The sequence below is a fragment of the Scyliorhinus canicula genome, chromosome 7 (genome assembly GCF_902713615.1).
Source record: "Scyliorhinus canicula chromosome 7, sScyCan1.1, whole genome shotgun sequence".
Taxonomy (NCBI): domain Eukaryota; kingdom Metazoa; phylum Chordata; class Chondrichthyes; order Carcharhiniformes; family Scyliorhinidae; genus Scyliorhinus; species Scyliorhinus canicula.
In genome coordinates, this window is record NC_052152.1 from 119,391,370 (window position 1) to 119,411,360 (window position 19,991).

Below are 19,991 nucleotides of genomic sequence, written 5' to 3' on the forward strand. Positions count from 1 at the left end.
CATGAGCTCCGGCTTCTCTGAAACCCCAAATATCGCCACCAAAGGGTCCGAGTCCACCTCCTCCTCCACTGTCCGGGCTAAGACCGTGAACACAACCAACCAGAATTTTCCCAATTTTTCACAACCCCAAAACATGTGCGCATGATTCTCTGGCCCCCACCCATACCTCTCACTCATCTACTACCCCCCGAAATAACCCACTCATTCTCGCCCGAGTCATATGCACCCTGTGCATCACCTTAAACTATATCAGGCTCATCCTTGCACAAGAGGAGGTCCCATTTATTTCCAAGGTGGTGCATGTGAAGCTGGACCCGGGTCCTCGGGAGGCCATATTTGGGGTGTCGGATCAGCCAGGGTTGGAAACTGGTGCGGAGGCAGATATCATAGCCTTCGCCTCGTTGATCGCCTGAAGGTGGATCCTGCTGGGATGGAGAGCGGCCCCTGTGCCCTGGCATGGCGAGGGGACCTGTTGGAATACTTGACCCTTGAGAAGGTTAAGTTCGAACTGAGGGGAAGCTCGGAGCGGTTCTACAGGTCATGGGCATTATTTATTATGCACTTTCAAGAACTGGATAATGTCGAACATTAATGAAGTCTTCGGCCACTTCTTGGGTCTCGAAATAATACTCCCGGCCTCCGAACGTCACCCATAATTTCGCCGGGTAGAGCACTCCAAACCTGATCTGCCGCCGGAATAGCACAGCCTTGGTCTTGTTGAAACCTGCCTGCCGTTTTGCCAACTCTGCTCTGATGTCCTGATAAATCCGGACGTTATTTCCTTCCCAGTCACAGCTACGCTTCTCCCTGGCTGACCGTAGAATTTTCTCTTTCTCCACAAATTTATGGAGTCTCACGATGACCGCGCCCGTGGCGGCTCCCCAGCTCTAGGCTTTTGCCTCCGAGACCTATGCACTCAGTTCACTTCAGGTGCCTTACAGAGCTATTTTGGAAGAGGAGAAGGCACCACTGGAGGGGATCAAAGCAAAGTGGGAGGAAGAGTTGGGTGCGGAGGCAGATGTTCTAGCCTTTGACCGATCCAGATGTTGATCGCCCGTAGACCGATCCAGATGGGTTGGAGAGCAACCTCTCCACCGTGCCCTGGTGTGGTGGAGGGATCTGTTAGAATTCTTGACTCTTGAGAAGGTTAAGTTTGAACTGAGGGGGGCAGCACGGTGCGCAGTGGATTAGCCCTGCTGCCTCACGGCGTCGAGGTCCCAGTTTCAATCCCGGCTCTGGGTCACTGTCCGTATGGAGTTTGCACATTCTCCCTGTATTTGCGTGCTTTTCGCCCCCACAACCCAAAATGTGCAGGGTAGGTGAATTGGCCACACTAAATTGCCCCTTAATGGGAAAAAAATGAATTGGGTACTCTAAAAATTTTTTTTCCAAGTTTGAACTGAGGGGAAGGACAGAGGGGTTCTACAATACATGGTAAGAAGTCTTACAACACCAGGTTAAAGTCCAACAGGTTTGTTTCAAACACGAGCTTTCGGAGCACGGCTCCTTCTTCAGGCGATTCACCTGAAGAAGGAGCCGTGCTCCGAAAGCTCGTGTTTGAAACAAACCTGTTGGACTTTAACCTGGTGTTGTAAGACTTCTTACTGTGCTCACCCCAGTCCAACGCCGGCATCTCCACATCATGGCTACAATACATGGGCATCATTCATTATGCACTTTCAAGAACTGGATAACATCGAACATTAGTTGTGGTGGGGGGTGTGGGTGGGAGGGCTGGGGGCGATAGGTGTTAATGGGGCCTATGGGGGAATTCCTGATTCCTTTTTGTCAGTTTATGTGAACACGTGGGCGAATGTTTTGGGTTTGGTGGGAGGATGGGATCGTTGCTATTGATATAGGGATTGACATACTTGTTACTGATTATTGTTTATTGTTGGTGGGTGTAAATTTGGGAGAAAATGCAAAAAAGGAGGAGAATAAAGAAATATTTTCCAAAAAAATCTAGCACCCCTTCTGCCACCAGTCCCACCAGCATCCTCAAGACGCACCTCATGGCACTCACACCTTCAGGCAGGCCCACTATTCGCAGATTCTACCTTTTCGAGGCATTCTCCTGCTCCTTCACCTTTGCCCTCACCATTTTACAAAGGTCTCCAGAGCCACCACACGATCGCTGTGGTCCGAGATCACTCATTCAATCTCCCGAATCTGTGACCCCTGCACCTCCAAACACATCTCCATTCGCTCCAAAGTACTCTTTAAGGGGTGCCACAGCTTCTGCAATGGCCTTTGCATGATCCTCATGCATTTCTTTCCTCTGTTTCTGGAATTCCTCCTTGATAAAAGTAATCGGTTCCTGTATCTGGGGCCTTACAGCTTACCCTCCCCCGCCTGCATGCTGGAAGAGAATGTCTGAAGCTGACTGTTTCAACTTTCCAGCCAAACCCCTCTGTTTTCTGCTGGGTCCGGTGATCAGAAGACATACCATTCCAGTGGTAAACTACTCGTCATTCACCTACGCCTTTTCATCAAAATTCCACCTGGATCTGGGTAAAAAGAGCCCTTTTCTGTGACTTTGAGCAGGAACAGCCCTTTATGTGACCAATCACTCCATGGTCACAAGCGGAAGTCCAGGTGAAATGGTTTTAATAGCAATAGTTTTAATAGCAAGTGTGAACCAGGAATAAAGACAACACAACTATGAAAAAGCATGCTTTAAGAAAAATATTTTGGTGAGTGTTAGATTTAAGTATAATGGACTCTTGAAACTAAATAAAAATACTAGTGCTATAACTTCAGATACATTGGAGAAGCTTTACATACCTGCTCATTGATTTTGTTAATGTTACTACTGTTGTATTCTGTTTCAAGGTGTATGTTTGCACACTAGTGCACCACCATAAACATCATAATAATCTGCATTGTCACAAGTAGGCTTACATTAACACTGCAATGAAGTTATTGTGACATAGTGAGGATTTGTGTTGTTGAGCATGGGAGCTCACTCTGCAGCTTTTGTGCAGGCAAGCACTGAGGCTGCTTAATCTGCATGAGATATTTTGTAATTGATATCCTCAGTTTTGAAAAGGAAGAGTGGTTATGGTCTCTGTTTTTGAACAGGCTGCGTGTATCAACTATAAAATGTTAACCTTGTGTAGAAGGTATCCTTGTGCTCATGAATATGTGAAACAGTATTAATTGACGTGTTTCTTTTGTATATTCTGTAGGGCTGACTACTGGAAGTCTCAACCAAAGAAGTTCTGCGATTACTGCAAATGTTGGATAGCAGACAACAAACCTGTATGTTGCATTTTGTTTGTTACAATGTTTGATCAGTGTAGGATTTCAGCAGAGAGGTTCCTAAAAAAAAGTTTTCATTGTAACAACAACATGTTAGTGAACTGGATTTTGATAATCGTACTTCATTTCAGATCAACCCTGATAAAATGAGTTGCAAATCAGATTTTTCTATACACCAAACTATTTCCATTGATTGTGATTTGAAGGGCGACTATATTGTAACCTCGAGTTGAATATTTTTTAACAGCTGAAAGACAGATCTAAGGCAGGGCCAAGACTGAAAAGAGTTGGGGTGGGGGAGAGGCAAGATAAATCAGGTAGCAGGGATGAAATAACACTGCAGTTAGATCGCTAAAGGAAAAGTGAGGGAGGTCAATTTTTCAATTTAAAGTCTTGGGAAAGAATGTGATAGAACAGTTTCTCAAACTTTATCAGCAGGGTCTTGCAAAATAAATTCTCGCACTTGTTTCTTACTAGCGATCAGAATTACTTGGATACTTTAAATGTGGTAACAGTTGAATGCAATCTCAGTTCAAATATGGATATAAATATATCTGTAAACCATCTTGGACTGGTTTGTTTGATGTCCTCAATTATTACTCCTTAAAAGAAAAATAATTTTGGGGCACGATGCTAATAGGTGGGTTATTGTCTGCTTCAACTGAAAAATCTAATGTGCGTAAGAGGGAAAATAATTGAAAATTAATGGAAGAAGCATCACTATCAGTATAGAAATAAAACTGCAGCAGTTTACAGGATTGAGAAAAGCACAACTTGGGAAGACGCTGAGGGAACTTTTTAAAAAAAAAAAGAAAAAAGTTAGAGTACCCAATTATTTATTTTTCCAAATTAAGGGGCAATTTAGCATGGCAACCACCTCACGTCCACATTTTTGGGCTCTTGGGGCAGTGAGACCCACGCAGACGCCGGGAGAATATGCAAACTCCACACGATAGTCACCCAGGGCCGGGATTCGAACCCAGGTCCCCGGTGCAATAGGCAGTTGTGCTAACCACTATGCCATGTGCCGCCCGCCGCTGAGGGAACTTAACATAGAGAGGAGAGTTAGAACATTAATGGTCTGGATTGTGGAGAGAAATCTGGTAGGTAACTTATGTCCCTCAATTTAGAAGACAATTACCCAGAGTAGTTATGCCTGGTGCCATCAGCTGAACAACCATTTAACATTTTTAAAAAAATAAATGTTTTTATTCTCCATTTTCACATTTTCCTTCAAAATTTACACCCCACCCACACAGTAAATAGTAACAAATACAAAATCAATCCCCTTAACAATAACAATGATCCCATCCTCCCACCACCCCAAACAACGACCCACCTGTCAATATATGCATCCAATAAAACAAACCCTCACACGGAAACAAAAAACAAAGGAGAAAAAGAAAAAAGGAGTCCGGGACCTCCCATGGTCACCATAGAGTCCACCCCCCCCCACACACACACTCGACACCGTCCAACATCTGAAAGAGTGCCATACATGATACCCAAGAGTTGTAAACCCCCCCCCCCCCCCCCCCCCCCCCCCACTCCTCCCCAACTCCTCCTGTCCACTGCCTCTTGTAAAACTCCTTCCCCCAACCTCGGTTCCTTTACCCCAACCTTCCACCCCGGCTAGACCACTCGGACCCTGTTCTGCCAGGCTCCGATGGCCGCAGCCCCTCCCCCCACCTCACTCCCGTTCACTGGCCAGCTTAGACCGGCCAGCGTGGAGGCCCCCGGCCAGGTCCCTTTCCCCCTTACCCGACCCTAGGAAAGCCCAAAAATCCCCTTTTAGCACACACAGCCCGCATATCCATCTACACGCCAAAGAGCCCTCACTTCGAGTGAAAGTCCCATCACTTCCTTTATCCAGATATATACAACATCGGCTCCTTTAGACCATACACCCGCATGCAGTGAAACATACAAACAAACAAAAAAAAAGAGAAAATACAGTCATGAGGTTACATCGGCACATGGCCATTTCTCAATTTCTCAGTTCTACCACAGTCCTTCTGCCTTCGCAAACTCCTCCGCTGTCTCCACCGTTCCAAAATAAAGTCTTGAGCTTGTAAGTCCCCCTCAGCTTCGCTGGATATACAATGCCGCACTGCCCTCTTCACCCGGTTGAAAGCAGCCCGCCTCCTCGCCAGCTCCACCGTAAAGTCCTGGTATACACTTATACCAGCTCCAGTCCACTGCACCACCCGCTTCTGCTTGGCCCAGCACAGGACCTTCTCCTTCACACTCAAGCACAGGACTACGGAAGCACAGAGTCACTACCCGTGGCGGCTCACTCGCATAGAACATAGAACGATACAGCGCAGTACAGGCCCTTCGGCCCACGATGTTGCACCGACATGGGAAGTCAAAAACTAACGGCCATCTAACCTACACTATGCCATTATCATCCATATGCTTATCCAATAAACTTTTAAATGCCCTCAATGTTGGCGAGTTCACTACTGTTGCAGGTAGGGCATTCCATGGCCTCACCACTCTTTGCGTAAAAAACCTACCTCTGACCTCTGTCCTATATCTATTACTCCTCAATTTAAGGCTATGTCCCCTTGTGCTAGCCACCTCCATCCGCGGGAGAAGGCTCTCACTGTCCACCCTATCTAACCCTCTGATCATTTTGTATGCCTCTATTAAGTCACCTCTTAACCTTCTCTCTAACGAAAACAACCTCAAGTCCATCAGCCTTTCCTCATAAGATTTTCCCTCCATAACAGGCAACATCCTGGTAAATCTCCTCTGCACCCATTCCAAAGCTTCCACGTCCTTCCTATAATGAGGCGACCAGAACTGTACGCAATACTCCAAATGCGGCCGTACCAGAGTTTTGTACAGCTGCAACATGACCTCATGGCTCCGGAACTCAATCCCTCTACCAATAAAGGCCAACACACCATAGGCCTTCTTCACAACCCTATCAACCTGGGTGGCAACTTTCAGGGATCTATGTACATGGACACCGAGATCCCTCTGCTCATCCACACGACCAAGAATTTTACCATTAGCCAAATATTCCGCATTCCTGTTATTCTTTCCAAAGTGAATCACCTCACACTTCTCTACATTAAACTCCATTTGCCACCTCTCAGCCCAGCTCTGCAGCTTATCTATGTCCCTCTGTAACCTGCAACATCCTTCCGTACTGTCTACAACTCCACCGACTTTAGTGTCGTCTGAAAATTTACTCGCCCAACCTTCTGTGCCCTCCTCTAGGTCATTTATAAAAATGACAAACAGCAACGGCCCCAGATCCTTGTGGTACGCCACTCGTAACTGAACTCTATTATGAACATTTGCCATCAACCACCACCCTCTGTCTTCTTTCAACTAGCCAATTTCTGATCCACATCTCTAAATCACCCTCAATCCCCAGCCTCCGTATTTTCTGCAATAGCCAACCGTGGGGAACCTTATCAAACGCTTTACTGAAATCCATATACACCACATCAACTGCTCTATCCTCGTCTACCTGTTCAGTCACCTCAACGAACTCGATAAGGTTTGTGAGGCATGACCTACCCTTCACAAAACCATGCTGACTATCCCTAATCATATTATTCCTATCTAGATGATTATAAATCGTATCTCTTATAATCCTCTCCAAGACTTTACCCACAACAGACGTGAGGCTCACCGGCCTATAGTTACCGGGGTTATCTCTACTCCCCTTCTTGAACAAAGGGACCACATTTGCTATCCTCCAGTCCTCTGGCACTATTCCTGTAGCCAATGATGACATAAAAATCAAAGCCAAAGGCTCAGCAATCTCTTCCCTGGCTTCCCAGTGAATCCTAGGATAAATCCTTATCTATTTTCACCTTGTCCAGAATTGCCAACACTTCTTCCCTACGCACCTCAATGCCATCTATTCTAATAGCCTGGGTCTCAGCATTCTCCTCCACAACATTATCTTTTTCCTGAGTGAATACTGATGAAAAGTATTCATTTAGTATCTTGCTTATCTCCTCAGCCTCCACACACAACTTCCCACCACTGTCCTACTCTTACCTTAGTCATTCTTTTATTCCTGACATACCTATAGAAAGCTTTTGGGTTTTCCTTGATCCTACCTGCCAAAGACTTCTCATGTCCCCTCCTTGCTCGTCTTAGCTCTCTCTTTAGATCCTTCCTCGCTTCCTTGTAACTATCAAGCGCCCCAACTGAAACTTCACGCCTCATCTTCACATAGGCCTCCTTCTTCCTCTTAACAAGAGATTCCACTTCTTTGGTAAACCACGGTTCCCTTGCTCTACCCCTTCCTCCCTGCCTGACTGGTACGTACTTATTAAGAACACACAATAGCTGTTCCTTGAACAAGCTCCACATATCCAGTGTGCCCAATCCTTGCAGCCTACTTCTCCAACCTACACATCCTAAATCATGTCTAATGGCATCATAATTGCCCTTCCCCCAGCTATAACTCTTGCCCTGCGGGGTATACTTATCCCTTTCCATCACTAATGTAAAGGTCACCGAATTGTGGTCACTGTCTCCAAAGTGCTCACCTACCTCCAGATCTAACACCTGGCCTGGTTCATTACCCAAAACCAAATCCAATGTGGCCTCGCCTCTTGTTGGCCTGTCAACATATTGTGTCAGGAAACCCTCCTGCACACATTGTACAAAGAACGACTCATCTAATGTACTCGAACTATATCTTTTCCAGTCAATATTTGGAAAGTTAAAGTCTCCCATAACAACTACCCTGTTACTTTCGCTCTTTTCCAGAATCATCTTCGCCATCCTTTCCTCTACATCCCTAGAACTATTAGGTGGCCTATAGAAAACTCCCAACAGGGTGACCTCTCCTTTCCTGTTTCTAACCTCGGCCCATACTACCTCGGAAGAAGTGTCCCCATCTAGCATCCTTTCTGCCACCGTAATACAGTCCTTGACTAGCAGCGCCACACCTCCCCCTCTTTTGCCCCCTTCTGAGCTTACTAAAACACCTAAACCCCAGAACCTGCAACAACCATTCCTGTCCCTGCTCTATCCATGTCTCTGAAATGGCCACAACATCGAAGTCCCAGGTACCAACCCATGCTGCCAGTTCCCCAACCTTATTTCGTATACTCCTGGCATTGAAGTAGACACACTTCAAACCACCTACCTGAACACTGGCACCCTCCTCCCTCCCCAACCACCCCAGGATATTGGTGCCCCTCAGGTTCAGATGTAGACCATCCTGTCTATAGAGGTCCCACCTTCCCCAGAAAGAGCCCCAGTTATCAGAAATCTGAATCCCTCCTGCCTGCACCATCCCTCTAGCCACGTGTTTAATTGCTCTCTCTCCCTATTCCTCATCTCACTATCACGTGGCACGGGCAACAACTCAGAGATAACAACTCTGTTTGTTCTCGCTCTGAGCTTCCATCCTAGCTCCCTAAAGGCCTGCCTGACATCCTTGTCCCCTTTCCTACCTATGTCGTTAGTGCCAATGTGGACTATGACTTGGGGCTGCTCCCCCTCCCCCTTAAGGACCCGGAAAACACGATCCGAGACATCACGTACCCTTGCACCTGGGAGGCAACATACCAAACGTGAGTCTCTCTCGCTCCCACAAAATCTCCTATCTGTGCCCCTGACTATTGAGTCCCCAATTACTAATGTTCTACTCCTTTCCCCCCTTCCCTTCTGAGCAACAGGGACAGAATCCGTGCCAGAGGCCCGTACCCCATGGCTTACCCCTGGTAAGTCGCCCCCCCACAAGTATCCAAAACGGTATACTTGTTACTAAGGGGAACAACCACAGGGGATCCCTGTACTGACTGCTTACCCCCAGCCCCCCTCACCGTCACCCATCTATCTTTATTCTTTGGCATAACTACCTCCCTGAAGCTTCTATCTATGACCCCCTCTGCTTCCCGAATGCCTCCATGACCGATGAGCCCGATCCAGTTCATATTGGGAGGGATCCTCCCCCTCCCCCAATAGTTTCGCCAGCATCGCAGCCAAATACTGAGCCGGCTTCGGCCCTTCAACTCCTTCGGGCAGCCCCACAATCCTCCAATTCTGTTGTCTGGATCTGTTTTCCAGGTCCTCCATTTTTCCTTGCAGATCCTTATTAATCTGCATAACCTTCCGCATCTCCTTCCCCATCGACGTAAGTTGATCACCATGCTGCAATAATGTCTCCTCCACTTCCTTCTGCGCCTCCCCTTGCCTCCGCACCTCCGCCACGTGCTTGCCACCGCTGTTGTCACCGGGGAAATCGCCTCCTCCACCAGCACTTTCAAAACCGCCCCCATCTCCTTCCTCATTGTCTCCATATACTTTGTAAACTGCCTTTCGAATTCCGCAGCCATCATATATTTAAAAGAATCGAAGAGGTTGTTAGAGTTGGTGAAGGTGGGTTTGGAGAAGGTTCCTGCAGGTGGTGTGCGGGAGAGGTTTGGCAAAGGCAGAAGTTCCAAAGCATATATCTGAAGGGAGTTGAAGTCTGCACCAGAAATTGTGGGTCAAAAGATGAGAGAATTTCCTTTAGCTCAGGGTTACAGGGTAGAAACATGGAAAATAAGTGCAGGAGGAGGCCCTTAGAGCCTGCTCTACCATTCATTATGATCGTGGCTGACCATCCAACTCAACAGCTGGTCGTCCTAAGTGCTGTATCTGGATCTGAGGGGCTGGATATTGTGCGATGGACACTAATCATGCTACTTCTTGTGATATTGTTTAGGTCAATTACATGGATGGTGGGAGTGCTGTAATTTGAGATGGAGATTGTGGATGGTATGAATTAGAGCAGAATTATGCTCTAGTTGTGATCTCTGACCTAGAATTAAGAATATGCAGGATGGAAGGAGGCTAATTTGACTGATCAGTGTGTTGGCTCTCGAGACCTGCCCATTTTCCCTTTTTTTTTCTCCTCCCCCACTTGTACTTAAAATATTCATCCACTTTCCTTTTTGTTATTATGGATTCTGTTTCTACCACTGCTTTTTGTGGAACATTCCATGTCTTCAATTGTTTTTTAAAAAAAAGTTAGGCTTTTTTTTTAAAAAAGGCCCTCCATTCTCGAGATTTTTTACAGTAGATCTATGCCTCTACTTACTAACTACCCAGTGGAAATCGACTTTTACCCCATTTATTGCCTCAAAATACCTATAACATTTGATTCAATTCTACTATTTTTCCAAGAAAGCTGTATCAGCCACCATGCTCCACCTGTTTCTCGTGCTGTTGTCATTGCTGACTTAAAGCTAGTTGTCAGTGTTGAATGTACTTTTAATGCATAGACTGCTTACTAACTTTAAGTGGGGAATAGACCTTGAAGGGGTTAGAGTGACTGCTGACTTCATTTCAGATTTGTAGTTCTTTTTTGAAGTTTTGGCATTACAGTTGGAGACCTTGTTCTTGTTTGTAACTTGCTGATTGCTATGGCATTTGCATATTTGAGTTTTGTGGATAGATTTTCCTATTGACTGCATGGGGCGATGTGATCTAGCGCAGTAGATTCCTACCCTGGTATAGAACCTGCTCAAATTGATATGCTAATTTAGGATGGTGATGGGCTATATGTTAACAGCAAACCGGTAGCACAGTAGTTAGCGCTGTTGCTTCACAGTTCCAGGGTCCCAGGTTCGATTCCTGGCTTGGGTCGCTGTCTGTGCAGAGTCTACATGTTCTTCACATGTCTGTGGGGATTTCCTCCAGTTTCCTCCCACCTCCCACAAGTCCTGAAAAACGTACTTTTAGGTGAATTGGACATTCTGAATTCTCCCTCTGTGTACCTGAACAGGCACTGGAATGTGGCGACTAGGGGCTTTTCACAGTAACTTCATTGCGGTGTTAATGTAAGCCTACTTGTGACAATAAAGATTGTTATTATTTATTTAATTTCAATTTACCTTTCACATAATATTCAAATGCCTTTCTTTCTACCTATTGATCCTCACTTGAGAAATGGCATTGGTGTTCCTCCAGGGGATTTGGGAAGATCCCGTTGATGTATTTTGAGACCATAATTTTTCTTTTATAAACATTTTATTGAGGTATTTATGGTTTTATAGCAATGACAGAAGAAAGTGTATATACAAATATAAACATAATGCAAAAGCCATCTTCCTCCCTTGCAGGTCCACCTTTTCTAATGCCCTACTCTAAACTAAACTAAACCCCAGCCTCCCCCACCCCCTTTTTTTCTGATGACGGTTAATTTTCCCCAAAGAAGTCGACGAACGGCTGCCACTTCCGGACAAACCCTAACATTGACCCACTTCGGGGCGAACTTTATTTTCTCCAGACAGAGAAAGCTAGCCATGTCAGTTAGCCAGATCTCTGACTTCGGGGGCCTTGAGTCCCTCCAAGCTAATAATATCCGTCTCCGGGCTACCAGAGAGGCAAAGGCCAGACGTCTGCCTCTTTCTCCTCTTGGATTCCCGGGTCTTCCGACTCTCCGAAAATCACCACCTCGGGACTCGGTGCCACCCTTGTTTTCAACACCTTGGACATGACGTCCGCACACCCCTGCCAGAATCCCTTAAGCTTCGGACATGCTGAGAACAGACGGACATGGTTCGCTGGTCCTCCCGCACATTCGGGCCACTGTCATGTGAGCCCGGAGAACGACCTTAAACTGTATCAGGCTGAGCCTGGTACATGATGTGGACGCGTTGACTCTGCTCAACGCGTCCGCCCAGAGACCATCCTCTCTCTCTCTCTCTCTCTCTCTCTCTCTCTCTCTCTCTCTCTCTCTCTCTCTCTCTCTCTTTCTTCCTAACTCCTCATCCCATTTGTGCTTCAGCTCCTTAGAGACCAGAATTTTGATTTATTGTTTTAGGATGGTACTCTGCGCCCCTGCAATACACAGTATAATGTAATTGTGTCAATATGGCAAATTAAGTCACATGGCACGACTACTGCTTTAGGGGATAAATGAGTAATTGTGTTCTTGTTGTGTCTTTATATTCAAGAACGACATTTGAAATTAATTGATAAAAGTAATACAAAGGAGTGCCTGAATTTTAATCCTATTCCAAATGGCTGGAATAAATTTAACCAAATTTGAAAGCATCCATTTCTCTCAATTTCGTTTGTGATGTTGCTGTCATCAAACCATAGAAGCCTGCAATGCAGAAGGAGGCCATTATATGTTCTCTGTGCTGGTGCTTTGCTGATAATCTCCAAAACTAGACCCACTGTCTTGCTGTCTCCAAAGCCCTGTATCCTTTCTTGTTTCAAGTATTGATCTAATTTCCCTCATTTTAAAAGCTGCAGTGGCCTTTGTCTCAATTTTTCTTGTCAGCCGCACTCTGCAGCCTTCTGTGTAATTTAACTTTTATAAAAATAAATTTGAGTACCCAATCATTTTTTCCAATTAGGGGGCAATTTAGTGTGGCCAATTGACCTACCTTGCACATCTTTTTGGTTGTGAGGGCGAAACCCATGCAAACACTGGGAGACTCTGCAAACTCCACAGGGTCCCAGAGCTGGGATCGAACCTAGGACCTCGGTGCAGTGAGACAGCAGTGCTAACCGCTGCGCCACCGTGCTGCCCAGTAATATATCTTTTAGCTGCTCCTCACACAGATCATTTTAAATTGATGTTATCTCATCACTAATTTTCCAAAGGTTAATAGGCCATCTGTATTCACCCTGTGGTAATTTTTAAAACCACTAATAAATCACTACATAGCCCTCTCTCCTCCAGTGGAGTAATCCCAGATCTTGTACAATAAAATTGCTTGAATGCAAACTTGGCTTGATCAATTTTAGAATAAAGGAGGATGCGGATGCTCTTTCTTGGCAACTATCTAGAATTTCGTTATTCAATAGAAACTGTGTACATAGGAAGGAAGGTGGCCTGAATTTGCCTGAAATAAAGATTTGAGATTTCAAGCTTGTGTTTAAAGGATTTTGGGAATAGTAAAGGGACATAACCCCTTGAAGGATTGAAGGATCGGTGATGCACCCGTTTACACTGTTGACACGGTTTGCATGTGCAAAGTGCACAAATATAATCTTTAGGTGCTCAGCATGCACAGATATGGGGGCTCAGCATGCACAGATATTAGGGGCTGGTTTAGTTCACTGGGCTAAATCGCTGGCTTTTAAAGCAGACCAAGCAGGCCAGCAGCACAGTTCGATTCCTGTACCAGCCTCCCCGGACAGGCGCCGGAATGTGGCGACTAGGGGCTTTTCACAGTAACTTAATTGAAGCCTACTTGTGACAATAAGCGATTTTCATTTACATATGTTTGAAATTTGTACCACGTTTCTGATGAATCCAGTCAAAGTTTAGGCTTTTTATATAGGCCTGTAATGATCAGTTGAAATTATTTATTTGACGAAAAACATGAAGGGACAGAAAAACAATTCAGTGGGTAATTTTAATAATTCATTGTGGAACAAGTCATATTTTAGTTTTTTGGTAAAGCCTTAATTTGTACTGCATACATTTCGTTACTAAGATAAACTAGGGGCAGCATGGCTGCGCAGTGGTTAGCATTGCTGCCTCACAGCGCCGAGGACCTGCCTTTGATCCCGGCCCTGGGTCACTGTCTGTGTGGAGTTGCACGTCCTCCCTGTGTTTGTATGGCCTCACCCCTACAACCTAAAGATGTGCAGGGTAGGTGGATAGGCCATGCTAAATCGCCCTTTAATTGGGGAAAAAAGAGAATTGGGCACTTTTAATTTAAAAAAAACTAAAACTAGAAATGATTTCAAAAAGCATTTGGTGATTTGATTCAGTGAATTCTTTGTTTGCTTCAGAAGTTTGCATATTAAGAGGAGGAAGTTGATGCATATAATACAGAAATTTTAACATGGACAGAAGTTTCAAGTAAAAGTCACTGCCACATTCTCTAGGGCAATTGGGGGTGGGGAGTAAATGCTGGCCTTGCCGGTAACACCCACATCTGATGAATTTCTTATTTAAAAAATCTGTATCAATTAATGTATTTTGCAGTCCTGTGCTCAAATATTAAAGCTGTTGCTAATGCTTCTAATAACATCATGTTTTCCTCCAATGTTTCCCACAGAGTGTTGAGTTTCATGAAAGAGGCAAGAACCATCAAGAAAATGTGACGAGGAAAATCAGTGAGGTACCACTTTCCATGATCTGTATTTTCCTTTTCTACCTGTTGTGTGTACACTGCCCATTTCTAGCTGATCCTGAATGGCATGTTCATATGTGCTTCCAGATTAAAAGGAAAAGTTTGGAAAAAGCAAAAGATGAGGAGAGGAGGGCAAAGGAATTTGCTGAGATGGAAAATGCAGCTATGAAAGCTTATCAAGAAGATCTCAAGCGACTTGGAGTAAATGTTTCAGGTAGCATTAAGTCTTGTTATAAATGTCTGTCTTTTTGCATACTTTATATGTGATCATGTCAGGTCATTTTGAATTGTTAAGCAAGTACTGTATATCACGGTCGCTAAGTCTACCTTTGAAGCCTTGCAAATTCCTTCCAAAAACCGAGGTGACTGTTCTGTCGAGTAGATGTAGGTAGGCACTATTTTGAAATGGGAATTGGGACACATTTAATTTCATAAGAGCAGCTTCCACTGCAGTTTTTGGAAACCACCAAATTCATTGCCTTTGGCATCCAACGCAAAGAGTTCATAATTCCGAGTCACTTTTGGGATGATCTCACTCTGGATCAGATTTGGCACTGTTGGTTTGAGAATCATCCCTCCACAACAATTATCATCATCATTCCCATCCATTGAATTGGATACTCTGTATTTTTTTGAATGATCCGTTGACAGTTTGTGCATCAGTCCCATCCAATATTTAATGACAAAACCAGACAGAACATCAGGCAAGGCAGCACCATTCTTTGTGAAGGTTTTTCTCTCTATTAACAATCCATTTGATATGAATATGATCCTTGCATTGCAAAGCAATTGAGGTACACATCCAACTTTGTTATTTGGACTGGTTTGGAATGAAACTAGCAAGGTCTATTGAACAACAATTAATATTTAACATTCCAGTAGTCAAAGCATGGTACGATACACAAATTCACCAAATTAGCAAGAAAAAGCAATAGACCTGAGGATTGGGAACAGCTTAAAAATCAAAGGCGGACCAAAGGTTTGATTAAGAGGAAAAACAATATGCAAGTGAGCTAGCAGGGAGCATTGAAACTGACTAAAAGTTTCTATTGGTATGTAAAGAGAAAAAGATTGATAAAAACAAATGGAGACCCCTTGCAGTCAGAAAGGGGGGAATTCATAACGGGAAACAAAGAAATGGCTGAGGAACTAATTTCATACTTTGCTCCGTCTTTGCAAAGGAAGACATAAATAATGCACCGGAAGTTCTGAGAAATACAAGTTTCAGTGAGGAGCTGGAGGAAATTAGTATTAGTAAAGAAATGGTTTTGGGGTAATGGGATTGAAGGCGGATAAATCTCCACAGCCTGATAATCTTCATCCCAGACTGCTTAAGGAAGTGGCCCTAGAAATAGTAGACCCATTGGGGGTCATTTTCCAAAATTCGAATGCTGTAATGGTTCCTAAAGATTGGAGGATAGCTAATATAACCCCACTATTCAAAAAGGGAGGTGGAGAGAAAACAGTGAGTTATAGACCAGAGAGCCGAACATCGGTAGTTGGAAAGTTGCTCGAGTCCATTATCAAGGATTTTATAGCTCAGCATTTGGAAAACAGTAGAATAATAAGACAAATTCGGCATAGGTTTCGGAAAGGGAAATGATGCTTGACAAATCTGCTAGAATTCTTTGATGTTGTAACCAACCTTGAGTTGGCCAAGGAGACCAGGTGGATATGGTTTAGTTAGACTCCAAAGGCTTTTGACAAGGTCTCACAGCAGATTACTATGCAAAGTTAAAGCATAGTATAGGCCTAAACATGATTTTTCGTGCTGAAATTATGGAATTGACTTGCACACCGCAGTCTATGGTAATGGGGAAAAAATGACCAGTGTTCGTAATCACACTTAGAATATGTCATGCGCTACATTATGGGCAGTTTTATTTTGCTACTGACAAATTTGCTTGTTCCCAGATATCAGTGTTGCAAAGAAAACACTAAAAAAAAAACACAAATGTAACTTATTATGAAATATATAATAAATTTAAATAATGAAAAAAAGCAGATGGAAGGAAGTTATCAATTCAAATGTTCTTGTCTGTTCCTTTAGAACATAGAACATAGAACAGTACAGCACAGAACAGGCCCTTCGGCCCTCGATGTTGTGCCGAGCCATGATCACCCTACTCAAACCCATGTATCCACCCTATACCCTTAACCCAACAACCCCCCCCTTAACCTTACTTTTTTTTTTAGGACACTACGGGCAATTTAGCATGGCCAATCCACCTAACCCGCACATCTTTGGACTGTGGGAGGAAACCGGAGCACCCGGAGGAAACCCACGCACACGGGGGGAGGACGTGCAGACTCCACACAGACAGTGACCCAGCTGGGAATCGAACCTGGGACCCTGGAGCTGTGAAGCATTGATGCTAACCACCATGCTACCCTGCTGCCCCTAAAGTCTTGAAAAAGCATTGAATAATTAAATTTACCAAACTAGCAGTAAAACGTTGACATTAGGTTTTAATATAAAATATTTGCAGAATTATGTTCTGGTTTTTGAACATTTTTTAAACTGATTTGTTTAAAGGTCAAATTTCACAAGGCAGCCAATTAGAAATACTTGGGCACTCCTTTATACAATGGGCCTCTTGGGGAAAATTTATATTCACAAAATTCCTTCCCATTTCTTCCTCCTCTTTCTTCTTCCACTTTCTCCCAAAACGATTTTGGTGTTTTTAAAAAAAATTGAATTTTAAAAAATTTGGACACATTTTATTTCTTCAAATTCTGTAATCTAGTAACCAATGCATTGTCGTCTTAGCTTCTTCATCGTCAACTACAACTGAGAAGAAACCAGCATCATCCAGTACAACTGAGAAGAAGCCAGCAGTAAAGGCCCCTGACGAACAACGTACTACAAAGCCGAACATAGAAAATATCTGGGTGCAAGGTGTGTCACCTGAAGGATATTTCTATTATTACAACTCTAAAACAGGAGGTAAGCTCTAAACTTGGCCTTGATTAAAATTCAACTTGGTGTACTTAGGAAAAATATGCCTGAATCAGGAATTTTCTTGTCCATCAATAACGATTCAGATGAGAAATCTATTGAAGCATAGCACAGCAACTTGCTGAAAGCTACAAGGGCAGATCCTCTTTTGTTGTCATAAGTCTACTTTAAAATTCAATTTAAAAAAAAACATGCAGCATCCGTCTCACCAGCGGATCAGTTGTTGGGTTCTACTCACTACCTTCTACTTCTCCAAAGCATGGCAGGAACTCTTGTTATGTACCCGAGGGTTTCTATGCAACTCTCTCAAACTCTGCGCGTGGAACCACAGGAAGTGGGCAAAATCTTTAATGAGTACTTTGTATCGGTATTCACCAGGAGAAGGACATGATGGGTATTGACGTCAGGGATGGGTGTGTGAACTCTTGAGAACGTCAATATATCAAATGAGGAAGTGTTTTATCCTATATTGCATTAAGGTAGACAGGTCCTGGGGCGGGATCGGATCTATCCCAGGTTACTACGGGAGGCAAGGGGAGAAATAGCTGGGGCCTTAACAGATAAAAGAAGATGTACGGAGAATGTCAGGACTAGTCAACTGATTGAGCTTCTTGAAGAGGTGACAAAGAAAGTTGATGAAGGAAGGTCTGTGGAAGAAGTTTATATGGACTTTAGTAAGATTTTTGACAAGGTCCCCTGGCAGATTGGTGCACAAACCAAAATTGCCTGGGATTTGCGGTGGGATGACTAGATGGATACAGAACTGGCTTGGTTATAGAAGACAGTAGAGGTGGAAGGGTATTTTTCAGAATGGAGATGTGTAGCTAGTGGTGTTCCGCAGGGATCAGTGCTGGGACCACTGTTTGTAGTATATATAAATGATCTGGAGGGGAATGTGGATGGGAAGCACGGTAGCACAAATGGATAGCACTGTGGCTTCACAGAGCCAGGGTCCCAGGTTCGATTGCCTGCTGGGTCTCTGTCTGTGTGAAGTCTGCATGTTCTCCCCGTGTCTGCGTGGGTTTCCTCCGGGTGCTCCGATTTCCTCCCACAGTCCAAAGACGTGCAGGTTAGGTGGATTAGCCGTTATAAATTGCCCTTAGTGACCAAAAGGTTAGGAGGGGTTATTGGGTTACAGGGACATGGTGGAAGTGAGGGTCGGTGCAGACTCGATGGGCCAAATGGCCTCTTTCTGCTCTGTGTTCTATGTTCTATGTCTGATGAGTAAGTTTGCGGATGACACGAAAATTGGCCGAGTTTCTTGTAATGCCGAGGATTGTCAGAGGATACAGCAGGATATAGATAGATTGGAGACTTGGGCACAGAAATGGCAAATGGAGTTTAATCTAGACAAATGCAAGGTGATGCATTTTAGAAGATCAAATCTATGTATGAATGATACTGTAAATGGCAGAATCCTTAGTAACATTAGCATACAGAGGGATCTAGGCGTGCAGGTCCACATTTCCCTCAAAGTGGCAACACAGGTGGCCAAGGTGATTAAGAAGGCATATGGCATGCTTGCATTCATCAGCCGGGCATTGAGTGCAAGAGTTGGGAAATCATGTTGCAGCTAAATAAAACTTTGGTTAGGTCGCATTTGGAGTATTGCATGCAGTTCGGGTCACCACATTATCAGAAGGAGGTGGAAGCTTTGGAGAGAGTGCGTAGAAGGTTCACCAGGATGTTGTCTGGTCTCGAGGGTGTTTGCTCTGAAGAGAGGTTGAATAAACTAGGATTGTTTTCACTGGAAAGTCAGAGGCTGAGGGGAGACCTGAAAGAGGTCTGCAAAATTGAGGCACAGGCAGAGTGGATAGTCAGGCTTTTTCCAAGAGGGGAAGTATCAATTTCAAGGGGGCACAGGTTCAAGGTGAGAGGGAGAAAAGTTTTCACGCAGAGAATGGTGGATGCCTGAAACGCGCTGCCAGAGGATGTGGCAGAAGCAGGCACATTAGCATCATTTAAGAGGCATCTGGATGGATACATGAATAGGGAGGAAATGGAGGGATACGGATAGAGTAAGTTTGTAGACTTGGGGTATATTCAAAGTTTGCAGATGGCATGAAACTCATTGTTCGAAAAATTGAAGTGGATGGTAACAGAGTTGAGAAGTTATGGACAGTTTAATGTTACAGATGAATTTTAATGCAGAGAATTACAAAGTAATTTTGGTAGGAAGCATAAGGAGATATATGGTGGATAAAAGCAAATTACTGCGGATGCTGGAATCTGAAATGAAAGTGAAAATGCTGGAAAATCTCAGCAGGTCTGGCAGCATCTGTAGGGAGAGAAAAGAGCTAACGTTTCGAGTTTGATGACTCTTTGTCTGGTGCACCTTTAAAGGGGCTGCTGGAACAGAGAAACCTGGGTTGTATGTGCACCTAGAAAGGTGGCAGTACTAGTTAAGATTTATAAAAAATCACAACCGATCCTTGTTTTTATAAATAGAGGCATACGGTACAGAAGCAAGGAAGTTATGTTAAACCTTCATAAAGTACTGGTTAGACCCTGGCTGGAATATTGTAGCTGTTTTTGAAAGAAATTCACCAAGGCCTTGGAGTGGGTGCAGGGGAGATTTACCCAGTGTGTTGAGTGATCTGGAAATACTGCCCGAAAAAGCGGTGGAAGCAGATTCGCCAATCACTCCTGAAGGAATTGTATATATACTCAAAATAAACTTTGGGCTATGGGGAAACATT

At 44.2% G+C, this 19,991-nt stretch overlaps 1 protein-coding gene across 4 annotated transcripts in view; it reads left to right on the forward strand.

Annotated features, from left to right (window-relative positions):
- The window catches only part of wbp4 (WW domain binding protein 4), a 76,968-nt gene that overhangs the window by 18,326 nt on the left and 38,651 nt on the right, over window positions 1-19,991 (forward strand). For 3 of the 4 annotated variants that reach the window (XM_038802789.1, XM_038802790.1, XM_038802792.1), the window contains exons 1-5: window positions 2,647-2,693; window positions 3,189-3,261; window positions 14,259-14,321; window positions 14,421-14,547; window positions 17,104-17,280. In XM_038802789.1, coding sequence (XP_038658717.1) covers window positions 2,662-2,693; window positions 3,189-3,261; window positions 14,259-14,321; window positions 14,421-14,547; window positions 17,104-17,280 — 472 coding nt within the window. In that variant the 5' untranslated portion in view covers window positions 2,647-2,661. Of the gene's footprint in view, window positions 1-2,646; window positions 2,694-3,188; window positions 3,262-14,258; window positions 14,322-14,420; window positions 14,548-17,103; window positions 17,281-19,991 lie in introns of those variants that run through there. The other variant, XM_038802791.1, reaches the window with a different exon arrangement.